Source organism: Cololabis saira, chromosome 14 (assembly GCF_033807715.1).
Source record: "Cololabis saira isolate AMF1-May2022 chromosome 14, fColSai1.1, whole genome shotgun sequence".
Lineage (NCBI taxonomy): Eukaryota > Metazoa > Chordata > Actinopteri > Beloniformes > Belonidae > Cololabis > Cololabis saira.
Window position 1 is genome coordinate 13833687 of NC_084600.1, and position 25819 is coordinate 13859505.

The 25819-nt window shown below is 43.9% G+C and overlaps 2 protein-coding genes across 2 annotated transcripts in view; both read left to right on the top strand.

Annotated features, from left to right (window-relative positions):
- Nucleotides 1–13162, top strand: part of nectin1a (nectin cell adhesion molecule 1a) — a 38275-nt gene extending 25113 nt beyond the window's left edge. Inside the window, exons 4-10 of the mRNA XM_061740873.1 lie at nucleotides 1284–1401; nucleotides 2097–2278; nucleotides 2360–2477; nucleotides 7394–7545; nucleotides 8480–8612; nucleotides 8709–8772; nucleotides 12220–13162. Of these exons, the coding sequence (XP_061596857.1) occupies nucleotides 1284–1401; nucleotides 2097–2278; nucleotides 2360–2477; nucleotides 7394–7545; nucleotides 8480–8612; nucleotides 8709–8772; nucleotides 12220–12528 (1076 nt within the window). The 3' untranslated portion in view covers nucleotides 12529–13162. The remainder of the gene's footprint in view (nucleotides 1–1283; nucleotides 1402–2096; nucleotides 2279–2359; nucleotides 2478–7393; nucleotides 7546–8479; nucleotides 8613–8708; nucleotides 8773–12219) is intronic.
- Nucleotides 13163–15465: 2303 nt separating this feature from the next.
- Nucleotides 15466–25819, top strand: part of LOC133460278 (V-set and immunoglobulin domain-containing protein 10-like 2) — a 35850-nt gene continuing 25496 nt past the window's right edge. The window contains 4 exon segments of the mRNA XM_061740874.1: nucleotides 15466–15535; nucleotides 16016–16028; nucleotides 16030–16397; nucleotides 19055–19330. Of these exon segments, the coding sequence (XP_061596858.1) occupies nucleotides 15466–15535; nucleotides 16016–16028; nucleotides 16030–16397; nucleotides 19055–19330 (727 nt within the window).

A 25819-nucleotide genomic window follows, 5' to 3' on the forward strand; every position in this document is an offset into this window, starting at 1 on the left:
AATTCGACCCTAACATACCTGATTTATGCTATAAATGTAACAAACATCAAGGTACTCTATACCACTGCTTGTGGAATTGTCAAGAGATCCAAAAATTCTGGAACTCTGTTTTAAAGTATCTCTCTCAAATTACGGCATCCCCTGTACCTTTATGCCCTAAGCTGTGCATTTTAGGCATCTATCCTGATAACTGTGGTCTGTCTTGTAAAGAAAGAAAAATGGTTGACCTATGTTTATTACAGGCCAAACGTTGTATTGCATTATGCTGGAAGAATGTTGCTTGCCCCTCTTTTACTCTCTGGCTAAACAATTTAACTTCAGCACTTGCTCTGGAGAAATTGACCTATATTATCAGAAAGAAAGCTTCTGAATTTTATGGAATTTGGAAAATGTTTTTGGACCTTTTGAGGGTTGGTGACATAGAGGGGACAGTGGAAAAATAGGACAATGGAATAACACCTCATTGGATCTCAGGAAAGCGTGAAGTTACAGACATTTTACATTTTTGGTGTTGCTGTTTAATTATTATTATTTTTATTAATTTTTTATTTGTTATTTTCTTTCTTTATTAGCATTATTATTGATGTAGAACATTTTGTCTGGCTACATAAATGTATCTTTAACATCTCCTGGGTACAACCACATCAGACAGTACTCTGTTTATTATTATTTATTTTTGTATTTTTTATTTTTTTTCCCACTTCTGAATTAATTAATTATTAATATGTGGTACAATTGTGTACGAATTTATTTATTTTACATACTGCCAACTGTCTTGTTGTTATAAGTGTTGTTAAATGTTACTATATTACAAAAATCAATAAATATATGTTTAAAAAAAAAAAAAAAATATATAATGTGGTCTCCCCTCAGCCTGCCAACTCAGAGAAGGAGAAAGCAACCAAATTCTGCCATTTTTTCGTAGCGGTGTATCGCGTCATTCAGGCAGCCAATCAGCACAGAGCCTCATTATCATAGCCCCGCCCACTCAGAATCCCACATAGATAATGAGGTTAGAGACTAGGAAGATAAAGACATGGCTCAGAGGCTGAATTTCTAATTTATTTAGCAAAAACAATCAAAAGCTTGTTTTTAAGACATTCAAGGCCTGTTTAAAATAGGTATTAGATGCCATAATAGGTCCCCTTTAAGATAAAATGAAACACATTAGGTTTGGGGATGAGCAGCACTGACCATATTTACCGAAGTAAATAGAGTTTAACTGGCAGAACCCTGGAAGAACCTTATGAAGTACTGACCCGTGTACTTTCACGTCCTCTCAGTTCGTCCCACCACCCAGATGAGTCTGTCCGCCCCGACGCTGGTCGCCCGTTCAACCAACATCAAGACCCCGGTGGCCACGTGCATCTCAGCCAACGGAAAGCCGGCAGGAACCATCAGGTTTGTACAGAAGAGTATGGAAGAATATTAGGTCCAGGAGAAAAATTTAAATAATATTTTAGAGGAGGAAGATTTTTTTTTCATTATGCACTTTGAGAAAAAAGTCCAAATGTCGAGAAAAAAGTTGAAATGTCGAGAATAATGTTGAAATGTCGAGATTAATGTTGAAATGTCGAGATTAATGTTGAAGTACAATTTCAAGAAAAAAGTCGAAATGTCTAGAATAATGTTGAAATACAATTTCAAAAAAGAAATCGAAATTTTGAGAAAAAAGTCAAAATTTCGTGAATAAAGTTGAAATGTTGAGAAAAAGGGCGAAATTTTGACTTTATTCTTGAAATTGTAATTCAACATTAAGCTCAACATTTCGACTTTTTTCTCAAAGTGCGCAATAAAAAAAAATCTTCCCCTCTCAAATATTTTTTCTCCTGCATGGTCCTAATACTCTTCCGTAGGTTGGTCTATTTTCATGTCTGATAGTCCATTTTCCCAGCGTAAAAAACATAATTTTTGCTTTAATAACATTCAGATCAAAACTTGCTGTTACTCATAAAACCTCCCTGCCATCATCAGTTTAAAAAAAATATAAATCATCTGCTTCTTCTCCATTGTGTATGATACGTCCACTTCCCCAACACTTAGCTGTATTAGTGTGTTTCTGTGTGGAGACATTAAATCTCCATTGATACGTCCAGATGGGAGGCCAAGGTTCCCGGAGAAGTGACCAGCCGAGAGTACAGGAACTCAGACGGGACGTTCACCGTTCAGAGCGACTACATCTTGGTGCCCACTAGAGAAACGCACAAAGAGACGCTCACCTGCGTCACAACGTACAACGAGGAGGTCTACACCGACAGTGTCACGCTTGATATCCAGTGTAGGTCTCAGACTTATAATACATATATATGTATAATATTCCCCATCACAAGTCTCTGACGAGTTTTTTCTTGTGCACCAGACGAACCAGAGGTCGCCGTGGAAGGGTTTGATGGAAACTGGTATCTAAACCGAGACAACGTCCAGCTGAGCTGCCAAGCTGACGCCAACCCAGCCCCCTCTCTGTATCAGTGGAGGATGTGAGTGGGGCTTTTATGTGCATTTACTACACAATACTGGTTTCTTAGGGCCCGATTTACTAAGATCCTAAATAAAGAGTACTAAATTGCGTGTGCACTGAAAAAGTTTGCACGTGCTGTTGTTGTGTGTTTTGCGGGTGATCAACTAAGATTGCGTGCGCAATTGATAACAGGTGCAAACAGCAGTATTTAAATGAGGTGTTGCGTGTCTTACGGTTTGCGAGCGCAAAATGAAATTTGACGAGTTGGAGTTAGAGATATTAGTGGAAGAGGCAAATTGTTGTGCCGTATTCAGCACCCCTGCCGTGAAAAGCACCCCCTCGTATATTCAATGATAAGTAAACCAAGAAAAAAAACAACACACTGACACTTCAATATATTTATATATACACTCACACAAACACATACTTAGGAGTTTATATTATATATATTTACAAATATTATGGAAGACAACACAGTAAGCAGGCTATTAATTAATGACATCAATAACCATTTACCCGATTTTTGTTATCTGTGACTGTGATTGTGGGAAAGTATGACTATTGTGGAATCCATGAGCGCATTTAAACATGAATCATTAACACAAAACTGGACGCTAAACAGAACATGACACGGAATGAGAATATCATTTTTGTCAGACGAGGGGGTGCTTTTCACGGCAGGGGTGCTGAATACGGCACGACACCGGGGTATGACAACTGCAGAACATATAGGCGCACAATGAGAAACACTTTTTTCTCCATGAAAACACGTGATTTATTTATTATCACAAATAAAAAAATGAATGTGCCTCCTGTGGCAACCTTTTGCTGAATAATACTCGATTTAACATTCAAATAAAATATTTCTCCTTTTGCATGTGGAGATTAGCACCTTCCTTTCGAACGTATTAAATACAGACGCAATCACAATCCCCACAATTACTTTCTGGCTTAGTAAATCTCATTGCGTGTGGTAAATGGACCAATTTGCATCTTCCCCTCCCAGTATTTAGCGATTTCTGGCGGGTACGCCCCATATTGATTATTCATCAGGCCAAAAGTACTAAATGAATTGCGTGTGCTATTTTGCGCATTTGAGAGGCGCAGTCCTCTTTGCACGCTGTTAGTAGATCAGCTGGCACTTTGGTTTGCGGGTGATGTCAAGTTTGCACACGTTTTTACACACGCAAACCTTTAGTAAATCAGGCCCTTAGTGTGCTGTTTCCTTCTTCAGAGAGGAATCTGAGCACATTAATTTGCCATGTGTCATTTTGGCTTTCTGTCTGACACGGAGGAATGTAAATGTCTGGGCATATGGGCTAAATATAAAGTCATGAAGACTTTGCAGCTGTAAATTAATGTTTGCACCTAATTTCAAAGTTTGCACTTGTAAATCAAGTTTTGTCATCCTCTTAAGTTTGTGAATGTGTAGAAAAGGATCTGCACGGTTGTAAAAAGCATTAGTATTTGTGAGGAAGAAAGAAAAAAGTTCTCTTGCAAACTTTCTGTTCGCAGCACGACACTGCGTGCGATTGTGAAGTCTCTAAACCTCTATCTGATTGGATGGTGACAAATCAAATCAGATCAAATCCCGTCCTTCTGCACTGCGGCAGACTCTTGACGAGGAGTGGAGTTTTAATACGGACAAAAGCTCACTCAAGTGGGTTATGATTTATAATATTGCAGGAATTAAAGTTCACATTTAACACTGGCGTGCCTAAACCATATGAGAATGTTGGGAGAATAAATTCCCCCTTCGGACCACTCAGGCTGATGAAAATCTTCATGGAGCCCCCCCCACACCGTCCTCACTGCAATCGCATTATCACGTACCACAGTCCTGCCTCATCAGCTGAAATGCTTTTGTTTGCTCTGGGAAAGATGTCGGAGCAAACACAAGCCTTTCAGCTCTCAGTTGACATAAATATGAAGTGAAAACTGGATAAATGACACATTTATCCGATATGTTACAGACACATATGGATAGGGAAGGTTCGTCCATCCGTACTCTGGGTTCATTTCGTACGTGTTTCTGTATGTCATGGATCCAGAAATTTTAAATCTGGTGCCCCTGTTCCCTCATCAGCTTGCTCTGCTCCTCCGTCCGGATGCTGCTCCTCTGTCCTGATGCTGCTCCTCTGTCCTGATGCTGCTCCTCTGTCCTGATGCTGCTCCTCTACCCTGATGCTGCTCCTCTACCCTGATGCTGCTCCTCTGTCCTGATGCTGCTCCTCTACCCTGATGCTGCTCCTCTACCCTGATGCTGCTCCTCTACCCTGATGCTGCTCCTCTGTCCTGATGCTGCTCCTCTACCCTGATGCTGCTCCTCTGTCCTGATGCTGCTCCTCTACCCTGATGCTGCTCCTCTGTCCTGATGCTGCTCCTCTACCCTGATGCTGCTCCTCTGACCTGATGCTGCTCCTCTACCCTGATGCTGCTCATCTGTCCTGATGCTGCTCCTCTACCCTGATGCTGCTCCTCTGTCCTGATGCTGCTCCTCTACCCTGATGCTGCTCCTCTACCCTGATGCTGCTCCTCTGTCCTGATGCTGCTCCTCTACCCTGATGCTGCTCCACTACCCTGATGCTGGTCCTGATGCTGCTCCACTACCCTGATGCTGCTCCTCTGACCTGATGCTGCTCCTCTACCCTGATGCTGCTCATCTGTCCTGATGCTGCTCCTCTACCCTGATGCTGCTCCTCTGTCCTGATGCTGCTCCTCTACCCTGATGCTGCTCCTCTACCCTGATGCTGCTCCTCTGTCCTGATGCTGCTCCTCTACCCTGATGCTGCTCCACTACCCTGATGCTGGTCCTGATGCTGCTCCACTACCCTGATGCTGCTCCTCTGTCCTGATGCTGCTCCTCTGTCCTGATGCTGCTCCACTACCCTGATGCTGCTCCTCTGTCCTGATGCTGCTCCACTACCCTGATGCTGCTCCTCTGTCCTGATGCTGCTCCTCTGTCCTGATGCTGCTCCACTACCCTGATGCTGCTCCACTACCCTGATGCTGGTCCTGATGCTGCTCCACTACCCTGATGCTGGTCCTGATGCTGCTCCACTACCCTGATGCTGCTCCTCTGTCCTGATGCTGCTCCACTACCCTGATGCTGCTCCTCTGTCCTGATGCTGCTCCACTACCCTGATGCTGCTCCTCTGTCCTGATGCTGCTCCTCTGTCCTGATGCTGCTCCTCTACCCTGATGCTGCTCCTCTGTCCTGATGCTGCTCCACTACCCTGATGCTGCTCCTCTGTCCTGATGCTGCTCCACTACCCTGATGCTGCTCCTCTGTCCTGATGCTGCTCCTCTGTCCTGATGCTGCTCCTCTGTCCTGATGCTGCTCCTCTACCCTGATGCTGCTCCTCTGTCCTGATGCTGCTCCTCTGTCCTGATGCTGCTCCTGATGCTGCTCCTCTGTCCTGATGCTGCTCCTCTACCCTGATGCTGCTCCTCTGTCCTGATGCTGCTCCTCTACCCTGATGCTGCTCCTCTACCCTGATGCTGCTCCTCTGTCCTGATGCTGCTTCCACATACAAAGTCATTCTTTTTATGGGGTCATGACTGAATCTGCAGATGATCATTCAAATGGTTATTCAGAGGAAAAGCCCTTATGTAATGAATAATGATTCAGAAGTGTTATAGCACAACTACATTATATAAATGAGGCCAAAAACAGTTTGAAACTAGATTTTTATTACTTTAGCTTTATAAGACAAGGCCCACCTTTGGCAAAAAACACTTCCTGGAATCCTAAGAAGGTTATTTAATAGTTGAACGTTTTTTTCCAGTTTCCATTATAGGATTTCCTTTTATGATATTTAATCTACGGGTAATGGAAGCGTGACTATTACCATGTTTGTCCAGGTAGGGGGGCGAGCGTGGGGACTTCAGCCGGGATGAAATCTTCAGGGATGTTCGTGTCAATGCCACGACTTTATTGTTTTACTATCACTGAGTTGATAGTGACTCCTACTCCTCTTTAAGAGTCTGCAGCAGTGCGGGATGACAGGAAGCCACCTGCTTTCTGATTGGACACACAAATTGGAGGTTTAAATACCTCTATAAAAGAGCCAAAATGACTTCTTGCACGCAGTTGCAAAAGAACGAATCTTTTTTACAACCATGAAGATCCTTTTCTACGGATTCATAAAGCTGGAATTTTCCTGCAGATTTCTTTTACAGGATGACAAAACCTGATCTACAAGTGCAAACGTTGAAATGATGTGCAAACATTTATTTACAGCTGCAAAATCTTTACTGGGCATCCCGGGTCACGATTATGTTCAGCCTGTGTCTGCGTGGTGTTTTTCTCCTACGGGGGGGCGCTTACAGGTTGATGCAGAGTTTATTATCCCGGCTCATCGAAAACCCCTTTCACCGGCGTGAGTGTCGACTGCAAAGCTCATTACGAGCTTGCAACTCGCATGGGGATAAAAGCACAACACTCAGTATCTGGGTGACTTCTCTCTCTTTGTTGAGACTCTTCAGTCTGCACATCGTTTGGGTTCAGCTGTGGATACAGAAATGCCCCCAGAGCTGTTTCTCCTCCATTTTTGTTATTTCAGAAGCTATTTCTGCTAATATGATTGGATTCCTTTTGAAACTGAGCAGTGATTTCTCATTGCTCTTCCTCTGGGGGTCGTACTTGCGCAGGGACCTTCGTTGCAACAGCACTTCTCAAAAGTCTGATGGTCTTTTACAGAGGTTTTGATGTACTTTTCTTGCATTCTTACAAACATTTCTAATCAGAGGTTGTGGGTCTTACTAACAGCCACTATCCTACTCTCAGTGATTTACAGAAAAAAAATGTGATTATGGGATTCCCAAACGTTTGCATACCACATTTTAACTTGTACATTCAAAGCTTGGCTGGTTAGATCCTCGGTTTGCCAACATGAGCGCGTCACTCAGTGTGTTGGTCTGTGTGCTTTGCAGGATTAATGGCTCCATCCCGAGCAACACTGAGATCAGTGACAACGTCCTTAGGTTTAAAGGGCCAGTCACATACGAGCTGCAGGGAACGTACGTGTGTGACGCAACCAACAGCATCGGGACCAGATCAGCCTCTGTGGAGGTCAGCGTTACAGGTAAGGTTGTCCCTCCTCCTACTGATAGTAGAACTACCTAGGACAGTGTCTCCCAACCTGGGGTCCGGGCCCCCCCTGGGGGGGCGCCAGAGATCTTTGGGGGGGCGCAAAACTTTATCTGCTTTGAGGATATGCAGTTGTAAAAATTATATTTTACACATGTTAAATAAATAAAAAATCATAATAACACACCTAATGGAATACAGTAATCCAAGTCTGTATAAACCCACTTAGAAATATATTTTGGTCATTTTCAAATACTAAGTTATTTATCAGGATAAAAACTTAAAAACGTATTCAACATTTAATCATACTACTACTCCGACAGGTTGTTAAAAGAAAAATTTTACAAATGTTCGCTCTCATATTGAGACATTTTTCAGAAACAATTTTTATGTCCTTGCAATTATTTTTTGTGCGGATTTTAAACATTGGTGACACAAAATTAAGTCATATGTATAAGAGATAAGATAAGATCATCTTTTATTACTCCCTCAATGGGGAAACTCACATGTTAGCAGCAGTAACTTAACACACACATGCAGGGAAGGGGGTAAAAAAGTAAAAAGTAAAAAAATATATATATATAATTACAGGACAGTATATACATTGCGATAGAAAATAAAAGTAGTGCGAAAGAAAAAAAAAGCAGGTAGAATGTGTGTGAGGTAGACAGACAGATATTGCATAGATATTGTATACAGGGTAAACCAAAGAGAAATGTATCAAAAAAACATAATTAATGTTCATTTTTTTCAATTAAAGGTTTGTAACGAATCACTTTACTCTTTTGGGGGGGCCCGGCTGGTCTTAGACACAAGTAGGGGGGGCTCCAACGAAAAAGGTTGGGAACCACTGACCTAGGATATATGTGTCTACTGTACACAGTCAGCGTGTTTCTGAGTTTTGATGAATGTGTGTGTTTCCTCTGTAGAGAAGCCGCTACCGCAGATCGCAACGAGTGATGTTGTCAGTGTAGTTGCTTTATTATTGGCTGCTGGAGTGCTCATTGGCATTACCATCACAGTCCTGGTGCTGAAAATAAGGACGAGAAAAGACAAATCATCGTACGTAAACATGATCTCACCATCCTCTCCACTCACATGATGCTTTCTGTAGTTCATACATTTCATTGCAGCTAAAACTCTCTTTCCTTTGACCAGAACTGGTTCTCAATCCACGACGCTGTCTCAGCCCATTAAAAAACGGCCCGGTGACGACATCCAGGTAACTGATGTTCTGTATTTGGTATTTACAAAGTACAGCTCAACTATGTGTATGTATGTATGTATAGGTAAGTGTGTGAATACAGTGTGTGAGAATAATAATAGTATAGTTAGTTATTATAAATACTTGTTAATACATTATAAGTGAATGGGGTAGGATTAAATAAGTTTACACTTCTTCCTACTCCTTTTTGCACATGTAAATTAAGATGTTAAGTGTTAAAGTATTACGTTCTTTGTTTTGTTGTTTTTTTTCTTTGCTTTGTTTTGTTTTCTTCTCTTTTAATTTTTGTCTTTTACATGTACAAAAATCAAATCAGCTTGAGAAATTTTACTGAAAGTTCTCCACCTCCTCAAACTCTTCAGACAGGATTTTGAAGTTACAAGGTCAGCTGCTTTTCACAGCCCCTCCCAAACGTCTGAGAGCATGTCCTGGGTCTGAATCCTAACCCTCGGGGCTTCCTCCTGTTCTCACATGCCTGTGGCATATTCCAGACATCCATGGCGATCCTAACCAAATCCCCGTAGTACTTCCTCTCAGTGTTGAGGAGCAGTAACTCTGCTTTGAGTGAAATTCTCACCCTATCTCTAAGGAGGACATTTTTCTTCCTCTTGTATCCATAATCTGGATCGACCGGTGAACTGATACACCTTTTCCACCAAACCGGTTCCAGGGCTGGTTCTGGCTCAGTGCTGAGTCTGGAACCGGGCTTTCTGTTTCCACTGACAAAGAACTGGCTCCGGGCCAGAAAAACCGGTTCCAAGGTGGAAACCAACTCTTTGCTGGGCTAGAAGAAAGACCAACGGCAATAGCAAGACTGGGAGACGGAGACATTTTCAAATAAGAATGAATCTGGATGCAGCAAAGCATCATGGGTCTGAGGAGGAGACAACCTGTCTTTTAGAGATTTTTATTTGTATTTTTTATTTAACCTTTATTTAACCAGGCAAGCAAATTAAGAACAAATTTCTTATTTACAAGTGCAGCCTAGGGGGGTAAGGGGAGGGAGCTAAGATGAAAAAGAACAAAGTTATATAAATACACAAAAAGACATTAAAACACAATACAAAAGATAAAACAATTAATCAAGTAGAACAGTCAGTATGCATGAAGGAGGACTAAAGGCAAGTGCAGGAGTCGGTTGTACTTAATAAAAGATGTAGTTTGAAGGTGGAGATGGAAGTGAGAACAGAAAGTTTAAGGGTTTTTTGTAGGGTGTTCCAATCAGAGGCTGCAGCGAACCGGAAGGCATTGCGCCCAAAGGTGGTGCGGACTTTGGGGATGGAGAGATTGATGAAGGCACTGGACCTTAGAGTGCGGGCAGGTTGTGAGAGGTGCAGAAGAGAGGAGAGGTAGGGAGGAGTAATGCCGAGGATAGATTTGTAGATGAGCAGAAACCAGTAATGGAGCCGTCTGGTGTGAAGGGAGGTCCAGTCTACCAGGTTATAGAGGTCGCAGTGGTGAGTGGTGAAAGGAGCCCCAGTTGCAAAACGGATGGCGGAATGATGGAGTGGGTCCAGTTTACTGAGAGTAGAGTGAGGTGCGATTCTATAAATGGTGTCACCGTAGTCGAAAATGGGCAGAATGGTCATTTTGACGAGTGTGTGTTTGGCTGCACGGGTGAAGGAGGCCTTGTTCCGGTAGAGAAAGCTCAGACGAGCTTTGATTTTGGACTGTAGGTGTTTGATGTGGGTGGAGAAAGAGAGGGACGAGTCCAACCAGAGGCCAAGGTATTTGTAACTGGATACGAACTCTAGTTCAGAGCCGTCGGCGCAGAACAGTTTAGGAACAGTGGTGGGAGTGTGTTTCCAGTCAAAGACAATGCATTTTGTTTTTTTGGTGTTGAGGAGGAGCTGGAGACTGTGGAAGTGCTGTTCAACGGAAGTGAAGCTGTGTTGTAGTGTGGCTGCAGCGGACTGGAGGGACGGGCCCACAGAGTAAAGGATGGTGTCATCGGCATATAGATGGATTTTTGAGTTGCCGGCAAACCTGGTTATGTCATTGATGTAGATGGAGAATAGTGTTGGGCCTAGAATAGAACCCTGAGGCACCCCTTTGGTGATGGTGAGAGGGGCTGATATGAAGTTTTCGGACTTGACTTGCTGGACTCTGTGGTTTAGATAGCTGGAGAACCAGAGATGTGTCCACGGATGGTGTTACGTGGACCAAGTCCTGTTAGAGCAAATACATTGTTGCTTCAATTTTCGCGCCAACGCAAACGCAGCAACGTAACTGACGTTTGCAGTGACGTAATGACGTGGCTCCCCTTAACACCCGAGCTGTGGAAAAACAAACCAATTCTCAGCTGGTTCTCAAGTTGAACGAGTTGTGAACCAGAACCAGCACTGGTCCAGAACCAGGTCTGGAACCGGTTCGGTGGAAAAGGGGCATCAGACCGTTTTTCCAGAGAGTCTTACCTTTCTGTTCCTTTCCTCGGCCCAACGTGGGAAGCGTGAGAACTGTAGGCTCAGCTTTGAAGGTGCTAATTGTCTTCCCTGCCACATAAATCCTCCACTTTAAACAGCTCAGGTGACAGCTGGGCATTGTGGCAAAATGATGCCAACAGCACCACATCATCTGCAAAAAGATGGACTCTCGAGTCCATGAACTTGGACCTCGTCTGAGCCTCTGGTGCATTGAGAAATTCTGTTGATAGAGGATAAGAACTAGCTGTTTTGTACGGTGGCCGAGACCCGCCATTGCTGAAAATAAAAGTAACGCTGCAAACAGAAACAAACGCCGCTGCAAATAAAATAAACGCTTTGCAAATAAAATAAACGCTGCAAACAAAAAGAAACGCTGCTGCAAATAAAAGAAATGCTGCAAATAAAATAAAAAAACGACGCAAATAAAAAAGCCACAACGGAAGTGAATTACCGGGGACTATTTTTGCAGATGCACCGGTGTTGCACATTAAAAATTACACGTAGCGACATTGAACACTAACCTTTTCACTTGTTTTCTCGTTCGTTGTTCTTCTTATTCCTCGCTCTTTTTATTTCTTCCTTTTCACTTACGTCTTCTTCTTCTTCTTTTCTCCTCTCACGTAATAAACACCGGTGCATCAGCAAAAATAGTCCCCGGTAATTCACTTCCGTTGTGGCTTTTTTATTTGCATGTTTTTTTTTTTATTTGCAGCTGCGTTTCTTTTATTTGCAGCGGCGTTTGTTTTTATTTTCAGCGTTTATTTTATTTGCAAAGCGTTTATTTTATTTGCAGCGGCGTTTCTTTTTATTTGCAGTGTTTCTTTGATTTTTCCGCAAGGCGGGTCTCGGCCACCGTAGTTTTGGTCTCTTAACAGCATTTAGGGGGAACTCAACATAATAGCATAGAGCATAAACAGCATAGAGATCCGCAGACCGACAGGGAGGTTTATATAGATGTTACCCACAAAGTGAACATTTTATTTGATTATTAAAATAAATATTGTTTCTAATTTCTCCTCAGCATTCTGGACGGTTTTACGAGGAGCTTCCAAACACAGCGGACTACGTGAGCTACAGACTGGCCTGTAATAAGGAGGACTACCCGGAGCCCTACTCCCCTCCGATCAACCCCCCCCTGTCGTTTCTGCCCCAGCACCCCTACCCCTCCACACACACAATACCTGCAACGAGCAGCAGCACCTTATCAAATAACTCCTTTGGTCCTCCTTCACACACCGCCACTATCTTTAAATACCCCTCTGTGCCAGGTATGTCCTCTCCTCCCCCAGGAATGGCATCATACACTTTTCCCAAAGAGCAGTACGTCTGAAGTGATGTTCGCTCTCCTCCGGTCTTCCAAAGAGGAGGTTGGACAAACTTTTTTTTCAACCTAGCTGGACTGTCAGGCAGCATCACCTGCAGCGTCGCAGACAGCTCCAGAGCTCCGAGGACATGTCACCTGTTGTTGCTGGACATTTGAAACAGTCTTTCTCTTATTGTCCTGTACTTTATCATGTTACATGTTCTTTGAAAAGGGACGAATGTGATCCATGTTTAACTTTTAGGTTAGAGGAGGTTCATTTAAAAAAAGTATGTGATACGTTTGCGTCCATCGGACGGGATTGGATGGGACCTTTGATGTGGTGTATTCATTGATATGTTTAAAAAATGTAATAAGTTCCCTTCGTTATCTCCGAGGCTGCTCTTCTCATCCTGTGTCATCAACAGACATTACCTTTTGGTTTTGCCTCATTGTTTAAATGTAATACTTCTACTGTGCGTGTATTTTCTATCATTCATGTTATTTTTTCTTTGTAAAGAAAAGAAAAACTTTATATTGCTGAAGATTTGTGACTTTTATGTTTCTTTGTCGTTGGATGAACACTGACGTTTTTAGCATTTAATAAAAATGATGATAAACAGCAGTTTGAGTTGCGAGACCTTGCGTACCTGAATGCACCTCTCCCCGACAACGATGACAACAAACTCAGAGTGTTTTCCTTTTTCAAATTAATTTGACAGAAAACAAAAGTGCTATTTTTTTCCAACCTTTTTTTTAATAGATATAGTTCCAGTTTTTCATGTCCAGTTGGTTTTCAACTCGACATTCGTAACTTTTAGCTAAATTTTGTTTTATTGTTTAAATAAAACAAAATAAAGGGAAGAATAATGATGAGCGTTTGAACTTTTACTCTTGAATTCTCTTCTTTTCCCTATTTCCTTTTAAAGCAGCACTATGTAACTTTTCCACCTTAATCTAATATTTCCAGAGTCATTGTGATGGTACATCAACTTCCAACAGGTTTAATGAACCTCTGTCATGATCTGAGGGGTCTGTATCGCCTTCACTGGCACTATGTAACTTTGAGGAGCATGGTAGGAACCCTGCAACACTACTGGTAAAGCACTACCGCTTTTGTCCATAGGAGCCGCCAAACTCAACAAAAGCTGAAAGTTACATTGTGCTGCTTTAAGAAATGTAAATTTAACATGTTCAAATTTGAATATACAATAATAGCATTTATCAACTTTCAGATGTGATTCAATCTCTCCAGTTAAATTAGGTGTTTAGCATATATTAACAAAAGTTAGCATGCTCCCTCACAAGACTGGAGTTATTGGTGCAGGCCATTTACCCCAGAAGTCGGATATTGGAGCAAATACAATCTGCATAGCAACACATCCACTAATCAAGGTGAATAGCCCCGTCTGATGTATTGAAAATAACATTTAAAAAAAGACAGAACTGCTGTAAGTAATACAATTAGCTGAGTGTTTACTTGGTAGAGTTAAGTTGCAGGTTTTGAACTTGGTTGCCCCATGTAAGACCCAGATCTGACCCCCATTTAGGCCCAAGGCTGTTGGTCGTTCACCCCCCTGAGCATAACCATTGAGAGTTGGGATGGATATCTAGCCGTGGCCATTTGATTAATACATCTACTGATGTGAATACTAGCCTTGGCCTGGATACAGAGCGTGCACACTGATATCTTGTTCTTGAAAGATTAGCTCTGATGTTACAAAGACCTGTTCATCAGAATCATAAGGACGATTTATCATTTCTGGTGTTTAACATCGTTTCACAGAGGCCCAACATGGAACCTATTGACAATCCCAAACGTGACCTCACTTTTCAGCCCTTTATTCTCCCGAAGGGACGGAAAGTACAAAACTGTTGCAGGAAATGGCTGAACTGAGATGTGGTGGTGGGATGGGTCGTGCGTGTCCCTAAAGCTGTAGAGAACTGGATTAAACAGTACATATATACTGTAAGGATGTGCATGAAACTGTCTTGTTATGCAGCCTGACTGTGATGACTACAAAGACCACAGAGCTTTTAAGATTTTAAGTGTGATGCTACTCACACCGTTTCAATATGAAAAACTCCTAAAAGAAAAAGGTAAACCATCTTCCACAGTCAGATTAAAATATATTTTTTTCGATTAAAAAGACAAAAAGAGTTATCCATACAGATCAGAACCCGTAATCCAACCCTGTGAGCCTCTCTCACATCATCCTTTTCCCATGTATGAAAGGAGGATTTACTGCAGCGAAAATAAGTGAGGAATGAGGCATGTAGGGCTTAGTATTGTGTAAGATTTACTGTATTGGAATATCAGAGGGGAATGCAGGTCTTAAAAAAGTGTAAAGTGTAGATTTACAATCCGATTTCCCCCAGAAATTGAGCAATGTAAACAAGAACAGAATGCAAACATTAGCAAATCTTTTAACCACCCCAGATCAGTGAAATTTCATGATTGTTCAGCTTTCTTTGAAGATCATGCCCGTTCAATATACCATGACAAAAACACTGCCTCAAATTCAGCTGTGCATTTACAATACAACCAAATCTTGAATCATAGGAAATGAATGTGAAGGTTCTGAGTGGAGGAACGTTCCCGTGCCCTGGCTCTGACAGGTGATGTACAGGTATGCGCATCACTGCGCACTCGTGTGTGTGTGGAAGACTAAACTATTCACCCATGCAAACGCCTTGTATAATAGATGAGCTCAGTATCACCGTGTTATTCTAACCCTGCACGAGAAAGACAGAGGAACAGAGGGAAGGAAGAACAGGAGAGCGGTTGAGCTTAAATCAGAGAGCCTCCATCGTTTCGTACCGGCCATTTCATTTGCTGTCGGTGCCTCCAGTTGGATCCATACATGCAGAGACGTCTGAGGTCTGAGGTTTTCGTGGTCTAAAACGTTGATCCGTACTACACTTTGGGAATAAAGAGGGTGCTGGACTTGGGATCATCATGATACCATGGTGATCCAACTACTAGGTTTGGCCTTTCTCTGTCTTACTATGAGTCCAGTCACTTTCAGAGCACAAGGTAAGGGCTGTAAAATTACTGATAACATTCATCCATCGTACTATCTGGCAAAATATCTATCCGTGTATGTATCTATGTCTATGTACGCATGTATGTATGTTTATTATGTATCTTTTCAAGAAAAGAAAATACTTTATTAGTAATTATACTTATTTACAGAATCAGAAACATAATAGATAAATCTACTTGTCTGGGTCTACATTTGCCCCAAATTGAAGATTAAACTTAAAAAGGACTTTTATATTCCTTCAAGTCTCACCTAAGAAAAGACCAACATAACAGTGAGACGCTGTTTATTGCAGCTGCTGTGACTGATAAAGCAACTAAATGTGGTAAAAGAGCCAAAACCATTTGTTTAGGAATCCGATATTAAAGTATGACAGTCTTTTCTGAAGATTAAAATGTAATTAGTCTCTCAGCTGAACTTCAGCAGGACACATGACACCACCTTCTCATGTTCCTTACGTGCACATTTGCAAGGCACGTCCCTGTATCGTCTCCTCTTCAGCCCTGCAGATAAATCACACGGGGGAGGTGGTGTATCATGACGCTAGTGTGTACGGGGTAGTGGACCAAGCAGCCGTCCTGGAATGTGGGTCCACCTTACCTGACGTATACATGTGGAGCTTCACCCAGCCCGGCTCTGAAACCATCAAAGCAGTGGTGTACGACCTGGGGAGAGGGCCGAGGTTCCAGAAGCTGGCTGAGACGCTGGGACGGCCGAGGCTGATCCCGGACAGCGCAGCCGTGAGCATCGAGAAGCTGCCGCTGGCCGCTCACGGCCTCTTCACCTGCCAGGCCTTCTACGACACCGAGCAGGAAGCCGTAGTCCACTACAACTACGTGCACCTCACAGTTCGAGGTAATCATTGAATAAAGTTCATTTTGTCTAAGGATTTACAATTTAATTTGCTACTTCTTTTTGTCCGACAAATCAATTTTAGGTTTTTTTAATCACTGACATGTTTCGGCAATCCTTCCGTCTTCATCAGAGTCACAAGATGGTGTGTGTGACTCGTCATTTATCAGATGATGTTAAAAAGGGAGGCGTGACTCACCTGAAATGCCATGACAATCATACAATAAAACATACATCCGGCAGGGAAGTTTTATCACAAGGAAGAAAGAACATAAAAAAATTAAGTCACTAAAAAAAAATGTATTTGTCGGACAAAACGAATTAGCAAATTAAGTTCCAGGTAAGTATTTCATTCCACGCATATTTACATTTGGACAAATGCCTCAGAGTCATGGTATCAGGGTTTTAAAGGAGCATGAGGCTCCTTTTAAGAAATGAGACTCTCTAGCGCCACCCTTCACCACGACGGCCGTCGGGGGTACTGCAGCCAACAGTGAAGCCGGCACGGGAGAACGGGGAGAACGTGCATGCAGCGTCATGTGACGTCACATCCACAGGACAGCGCGGGAAATTCGGAGTCCGAATTGCAGCACATTTTGCAGCACACAGCCTGTTCAAGGCAACGGAGAGATACGCTAGAGGGCTCATTCATTTTGGTTTGGAACACTTCATCTAACATTATTACTAGAAAACTTAAAACGTACATTAATTTTTTTCATAAATCCTGCCTCATGCTCCTTTAAATAGTATTTCTTGTTCTAATTCTTTTTCAATCCTTGATTGTTTTATTGCATGTGTCTCTTCAGCTTCTTCGTTTGTCTGTTCCCCTCCACCATGTTGTTCCTGTATGTTCCTTCCTTCCCTGCTCTGTGGCTTGTTACATGCTTTATTTTCATCAACACGTTTTTTTTTAGCGAGTTTCATTGACGTTTTAGAATCCCATGGTGCTTTGCATTGACTTCGTGAGTTGGAGGTCGGAACTGAAAATTACGTCACACCACAGCTGAACTTCTTGCAGTTGTACAGATGGAAAATTAACTTTTACAGATATCCCATTAGCTATTGCGCTGCTGACATGGATCAATAGCCCTGCCATGGCACCAGTCGGTAAATACGCACCGTACCCCACATGATCTGGCATCAATAGAAAACACGACGACGTATCTGAGACCCAGGAGGGACAGTTCCCCACATGACAGGAACACATCCACACAACGTCTCAGTGAAGGCCTGGCCTCACTCTTGTGTTTTTCCGTGGATAAAAAGAGTGACACATTTTTGCAGACACCCTGTTTGAGCTATACAGAGCAAGAGATGCTGCTGCCTTGGTAAAGAGGCAAACTCTGGAGGTCAGGTGTCATGAGGAGGCCTGCAAGAGTGGAAGAGAGCTCAGTTCATTCAGTTTTCCCAGCTCAGGGATTCGCTGTATGTCCAAACTAAAGAGGAGCTCAGTGGAAAGGAAGTGATTGAAATCATCATATAAGCTCAGTCAGATGATTCCAGTTACTGCAAATGCCAGGAAACTGTGCCGTTGTCTAGACCTTGATAATATCCTGTCAGCTATGTGAAGAGGGAGTTGTAAATATGATATAATACATAAGATTTTCATAACAAAAAAGGAAAATATATTTTAATATGGAAGTATTTCTTTGTCATCGGATTTTGAAGAAAAAGAGAAAAAAGGGATGGAATTTCTAGCCGTGAATATTTATGCATTGCAATTACATTAAAATATAATGGGAAATAAGGCCGGACTCGGAAATGCACCATGTAGGATGAATCTGTGAGGCTTCTTGGAGGCGTGAAGAGTCTCAAAACCATTTGTTTGATCTACAGCTTTGTGTGTAGGAGGCTTTTTGAATTTGTAATTATCGTCTTTCCATAACTTCAAACAAGTTACGCACAAATGAAGTAGTAGCTACGCACACACAAATGTTTTGAGTTGATTTTCTCTCCATAATTTTCTCTTCATAGCGCATAAAGCCGCTGCTTGACGCACGCTCCCGATCTGGAATCTTGAATCGATTGCTCTTCCTTGGGTTCCCGGACGTTGGGGTTGTTTTGCTAAATTTTTTGCTGTTGAATATTTTAACATTGAAAAACAGTCAGATACATAATTTCAATGCATAAATATTCAGGGCTAGAAAATAAGATAATAATTATGTAAGTGTCTCAAAGCTGTTCCACAACATATGAACACCCCAGGAAAATAATCAACATTCAATCCTGCTCTTAGCAAAACCTCACAAAAGAGAATGAAGACAGATTTAGTACACAGTGCAAAACATACGTAAAGTTATGTAAAGAAACTTTTACCCCAAAGGAGGTTGATTAAAATCTATTTGTGCAAGAATGGTGAAGGAACATGTGCAGATGATAGTGGGGGGAAACACTTTATAAACCGGTCAAGGTGGTGTGGTGGCATATGTGTCATGTCCTTGATGGACCCGGTTTGTGCTCGTCAGTCAAACCTTTAAAATGTCATGTGATGTTTTTATTGACAAATCAAAGATCCCTGGATGGCTGATTCTGTTTTGAATGTATCTAGAAGTTCAATCACTTTTTTCTTTCAAAATCCCATGACACTGATTTACTTCCATATTTGAATCTGTAGTAAAGTCAGAACATGCATCTACACAAATGCCACGCTGTCTTTGCAGTCCCCGTCAGCAAACCGAGCCTCCTGGTGAGCGATGGATCTCCGGTGGAAGGATCCACGATGTGGCTACGATGCAGCGTGGACAACGGGACCGAGCCGGTCCGGTACCTGTGGCAGCATGAGGATCAAAACAGAAGCATCGCAAACTTCACGGACGGTACCAGCAGCATCGTCAACGTGACCAGCGTGGCCCGGAACCACACGGGCTGGTACCGCTGTGTCGCCAGCAACGCCGTCAACACTGAGAGTTCTGACCGCCTGTGGCTGGACGTCATGTGTAAGCATTCGGTTCCCGTGGTAACCAGTGGTATTGTCTTTGGTGATGCTGTGGACAGATTTCTGCTTGTGTGCTGTTCGTTCCAGTCGGTCCAGACGCTCCTCAGATCGTCGTGACTCCGTCCAGAACAGCAGAGCGAGGATACTCGGCTCTGGAGGGAGAGACTGTTTCTCTGCTGTGTCAGGCCCAGTCCAACCCGGCCAGTCGGTACCTCTGGTTCTACAACCACTCCCAGGTCCACACCGGACCCCAGTACACCATCACAGAGATCCTCCGCCTGCACACCGGAGACTACAGGTGCCTGGCGGAGAACTCCTACCTGAACACCAGCGCCATGGAAACCATCAGCCTGACCGTCTACTGTGAGTGATGACCTGATGATGATGATGCTGATGATGATGATGATGATGATGATGATGATGATGATGATGATGATGATGCGGATGCTGATGATGATGCTGCTGAAGATAAGGATGATGATGATGATGATGATGATGATGCTGATGAGGGGGATGATGATGATGCTGATGCGGATGATGCGGATGATGATGATGATGATAATGATGATGATTATGATGATGATTATGCGGATGATGATGATGATGACGCTGATGATGATGATGACGCTGATGATGATGATGATGATAATGATGCTGATGATGCTGACGATGATGATGATGATGATGATGACGCTGATGATGATGATGATAATGATGCTGATGATGCTGACGATGATGATGATGATGATGATGATGATGATGATGACGCTGATGATGATGATGATGCTGACGCTGATGATGATGATGATGATGACGCTGATGATGGTGATGATGATGATGATGATGATGCTGACGCTGATGATGATGATGATGATGACGCTGATGATGGTGATGATGATGATGACGATGACGACGCTGATGATGGTGATGATGATGATGATGATGATGATGATGCTGACGCTGATGATGATGATGCTGATGCGGATGATGATGCTGATGATGCGGATGATAATGATGCTGATGCTGATGATAATGATGCTGATGATAATAATGCGGATGATAATGATGATGATGATGATGATGATGATGAGGATGATAATAATGCGGATGCTGATGATAATGATGCTGATGCGGATGATGATGCTAATGATGATGATGCGGATGATAATGCTGATGCGGATGATGATGATGATGATGATGATGATGCTAATGATGCTGATGATAATAATGCGGATGCTGATGATAATGATGCGGATGTTGATGATGATGATGCTTGTTCCTCCCCTCCCTGCAGACCCCCCCGGCGGCCCCCCCTCCTGCTCCGTGGAGCCGGCTCTGAACCACAGCTCCCTGAGGCTGCTCTGCTCCTGGCCCGGGGGGTTCCCACCCCCCTCCCTGCACTGGACCGGAGACCTGGTACCTGCCGGGCAGCACCAGGCTGAAACGGGGCAACACTCCAATATCCTGCTGCCCTCTGGAGGTCTGAACGCCAACAGCAGCTCCTTCACATGCCGAGGGTCTCACCCGGCGCTGGAACGACCCGCCCAGTGCAGCGCGCACACATGTGAGTCCAAAACACAAAATAAAGGAACTAAATCTTTGCTTTTTTGTGGATCTTTTACATGTTCCTTCTCCGACTCCAGACCTTCCCTCTGCAGAGCCGCTGTGTGCTGCCAACGTGACGGATGACAGGCAGCTGCTGATCCTGTCCTGCTCCTGGGATGGTGGGGCGCCGGCAGCGTTGCTGTGGTGGGAGGGTCCTGGGGTCCAGAGCAGAGGTGCCCAGGGAAACTCCAGCATCCTGGTGCTTCCCTACGGTACCGCTCAACACCAGAAGCCTTACGACTGCCACGCCCAGCACCCGCTTCTGGCCCGGCCCAAGTCCTGCAGCCTCACGCTGGGTCGGTGCTCACCCACACTGCAGTTACCTGATATATTTTTGTTCTAAACTAGATAAATGTGCAACAGACAATCATAGTGTTCCTTACATTTCTGAAAAAGTTATAGTTTTAAATTGTTTAGGTGGAAAAAACATGTTAAATATAATTTAAGTGCTTGAAAAATGCACTTTTATTGCTCAGAAAGTTCCTCGACTCTTTCAGGATTTAGGCATTTAGATGTGGTGTCATTATTGAGTGGATTCAAATACATTTTACTACGTTCCTTCTTTGTACAGTAACTTGACAAGAAAAATCCAGTCGGGTCATGAAACTGACCCATTATTGACACCAGGCTTAAAGTTGATAAATTAGAGGCTTTAATATCAGAATTGTAGGTAATGTTTGGGAGTTAAAGGTCTCATTATGTTGTACTTACTTCGTCAGGGGCTCAGATGTTCAATTAAAACAATTTAAAATACTTCAATAAATTTATGGAACGCTGAAACAGTCAATATTAAATAAATAAATAATTAATTAATTCAATCATTGAATACATGTACAATGTAATAAATAAAATTGGAAGTACATAAATATATAATTTATTTAAGACAATTACATAATTAAATAATAAAATGATGCATACATTTAATTGGATATACATTTAATTCAATATAAAACCCAGGAGAAAAATGTATTAATTAATTATTAGAAAATAAGATAATTATGTAAATAGCTCAAAGCTGTTCCACAACATATGAAGACTCCAGGAAAATAATCAATATTCAAGCCTGCTATTGGCAAAACTTCACAAAAGTGAATGCAGAAAGATTACTCAGTGTAAAATATACTTAAAAGTTATGAAAAGAAACTTTAACCCCAAAAGAGGTTAATTAAAATCTACTTGTGCAACAATGACGAAGGAAAATATGCAGATGAAAGTGTGAAGAAACACTTTATAAACAGGTCAAGGTGGTTTAGTGCTACATCTGTCACGTCCTTGATGGGCCTGGTTTGTGCTCGTCAGTCAAACCTTTAAAATATCATGTGATGTTTTAATTAACCAATCAAAGAGCCCTGGATGGCTGATTCTGTCTTGAATGTAGTTCCTGTCAGCAAGCCTCACCTCCTGCTGAGCGATGCTCCAGTGGAAGGATCTACCTTATGGATGCACTGCATCGTGGGAAACGGGACGGGACCGATCCAGTACGAGTGGCAGCGTGAAACGAGCTGGGGCAACTTCACGACCTTCGCCGAGGGCGGTGAGGACATCATCCGCATGACTGACATCAACCGCACCCACTCTGGCAGGTACCGCTGCGCCGCCAGCAACGCCGTCAGCTCGGAGGACTCTGACCCCGTCTGGGTGGACGCCATCTGTGAGTGTGTTTGTTTTTAAAAATCAAGTTTCACTAATTTATTGAATATTTGAGAACATTTTAAAGGGGACCTATTATGAAAAACACGTTTTCTCTTGCTTTAACATATATTTTTATTTTATTTTTATTTTTATTTAACCTTTATTTCACCAGGAAACAAAAACTCGTTGAGATTAAAAATCTCTTTTACAAGAGGGTCCTGTCCAAGAAAGGCAGCAACACAGTAACAGGACATATGACACGACACATAACAAAACAAAACACTGTTGACATTACTCATAGCATTTGCAGTCAGAATTGGACATCTCAAGATCTGTCAGGAGCGATTTAAAAGCATTAAGTGAGACCAGTTCTCTGCGATTCAAGGTGTTTTGCAGCTGGTTCCAGGAGGAAGGCGCAGCATACCTGAAGGCCTTCTTTCCCAGCTCGGTATGCACTCTAGGGACAGATAGTAGCAGACGCTCCTGAGAGCGTAGATGGTAGCCTCCTGATTCTTTACGGTCAATGTATGACTGTAAATATATTGGAATCAGACCAAGAATAGCCTTGTAGACGAAAATGTACCAGTGGTTGAGCCTTCGAGTGGACAAGGCCGACCAACCCACCCGGGCATACAATGTACAATGGTGAGTGAGGGCTTTCATATCCGTAATAAATCTCAATGCACCATGATAAACAGTGTCAAGCGAGTGGAGGCATTGAGAAGATGCATGCATATACAGAATGTCACCGTAATCCAGCACAGACATAAAAGTGGCTGCAACCAACCTCTTCCTAGCATCAAAAGAAAAACATGCCCTATTTCTGAAGAAAACCCCCAGTTTCAACTTAAGTTTTCTAACAAGTTGATGAATTTGTGGCTTAAAACAGAGAGAGTCATCGATCAGAATGCCCAGATACTTGGGACACAGTCTCAATCTCAAAGCCCTGGGACGAGGTGATACAGGGGATATTCACAGGCTTAGACCTTTTGTTTGAGAACATCATAAGCTTAGTCTTATCAATATTCAAGACAAGTTTAAGGTCACCAAGGGTGCGTTGCACAACATTAAAAGCCTCTTGTAAATAACAGAGAGCCTGGGTAGGGGTAGGGGCGGAGCAGTACAGAACTGTATCGTCTGCATACAAATGAAACCTAGCGTGGGAACATTTTGACTGAGACCGTTGATATAAATAATAAATAGTAAAGGTCCCAGAATCGATCCCTGAGGCACACCCTTGGATACATCAAGTGGGCTAGACAGGATGCCTTCTGCCTGTACACACTGAGATCTGCCAGATAGGTAATTCTCAAACCAGCAGACAGCCTTTCCTGATAGTCCTACACTGGTGAGTCTTTGCAATAATAATGTGTGGTCTGTTATGGCTAGTGAGTGTGACCCAAGCGCACAGCAACGAGGAGACGTAAGCTTGGTGAAGCCCGTGGGCTTATTTATTTAAGAGGCCAAAAGCAGTGATGAGGAGGTTGGAGTGGGGTGTGGGCTCCGCAGGTGACCGCAGCTCAGCGTAGAAATCCAGAGAACTGAGGAGAAGAGAAGAACGGGGTCAGTGGTGAAAAAACCACAGCAGGAGAAAAACAAAGGCTGCAACTGCATGAAGCTAACAGCTTAGCAATAGCTGTGAGGCTAAATAGTTCTGCTACAACTTTAGAGAGCTAAACTGTAGGCTGGCCTGTAGTACTTTACCATACGTGTAGACAGGTGAAGCTCTGGCGAGGAATGAAGTGCAGACTGGGTCTTTATACTGGCAGTGGTTGATTGTAGATGGCAGGCTGGTGTGAAGATTGGTGAGGGACATCAGGTGTGCTGGGCTGAGCCATGGAGCAATCAGTGAGGGGGGAGGGGTGGATGTGAAGGTGAAGAGGAGCGAGCCGTAACAGGACCCCCCCTCCGAGGGGCGCCACCTGGCGACCGTCCGGGAGCGTCGGGGTTAGCCCGGTAGAAGTCCCGCAGGAGAGAGGGATCCATGATGAGCTTCCTGGAGATCCAGCAGCGTTCTTCTGGGCCGTAACCCACCCAATCCGCCAGGTACTGGAACCCACGACCCCGCCGCCGCACCTTCAGCAGCCCTCTAACAGTCCACTGGGGATGACCGTCGACCATCTGAGGAGGCGGAGGGGCTGGGGCGGAGGGCATGAGAGGGCTTGAGGAGACAGGCTTGACCTTGGACACATGAAACACGGGATGCACATGCTTCATGGAGACCGGAAGCTTGAGACGCACAGCCGCTGGACTCAGGACGTGGTCAATCTCAAAGGGACCGACATACCGCGGAGCCAGCTTCCTGGAGGATACCTGGAGCGGTAGATCGGCAGAGGAGAGGTAGACCTGTTGTCCGGCCTGGTACACCGGTGCCGGAGTGCGGCGACGGTTGGCCCCACGGCAGGAGCGCTTATTGGAGCGTACCAAGGCAGCGCGAACCTCCTTCCACACCCGCCGACATCGCCGGAAGTTGGCCTGGACAGAGGGGACAGAGGCCTCAGACTCCTGGAGAGAGAAGAGTGGGGGTTGGTAACCCAGTGATGCCTCAAACGGAGACGTCCCAGTGGCGGAGCAGGTCAGGGTGTTGATTGAGTATTCCACCCAGGGTAGATCCTTGCTCCAGGAGGTGGGATGGAGAGCAGAAACGCAGCGAAGGGCAGACTCCAAACTCTGGTTGGTCCGTTCCGCCTGGCCATTGGTCTGTGGGTGGTACCCTGAGGAGAGGCTTACAGTGGCGCCGATCTCCCTACAGAAGGCTCGCCAGACCTGGGACGTGAATTGGGGCCCCCGGTCAGAAACAATGTCACTGGGAAGTCCATGGAGCCGGAATACATGCTGGGTGAGGAGTTCAGCCGTCTCAGCCGAGGACGGGAGCTTAGGAAGTGCTACCAGGTGAACAGCCTTGGAAAACCGGTCCACTACGGTGAGAATGACGGTGTTTCCATGGGAAGGGGGAAACCCGGACACGAAGTCCAAGGAGATGTGAGACCAAGGACGACTGGGCACAGGAAGAGGACGTAGAAGTCCAGCTGGTGGCTGATGTGACGCCTTGGCTCTGGAGCAGGTGGCACAGGCAGCGACAAACTCCCGGACGTCAGCTCTCATGGACGGCCACCAAAACCGCCGGCTCAGGAAGGAGAGGGTCCGTTGGAATCCGGGATGGCAAGCAAACTTGCTGGTATGGCCCCACAGCAGCACTTGAGACCGCACCGACTGGGGAACGAAGAGGCGGCGAGGAGGACAGTCGTCCGGC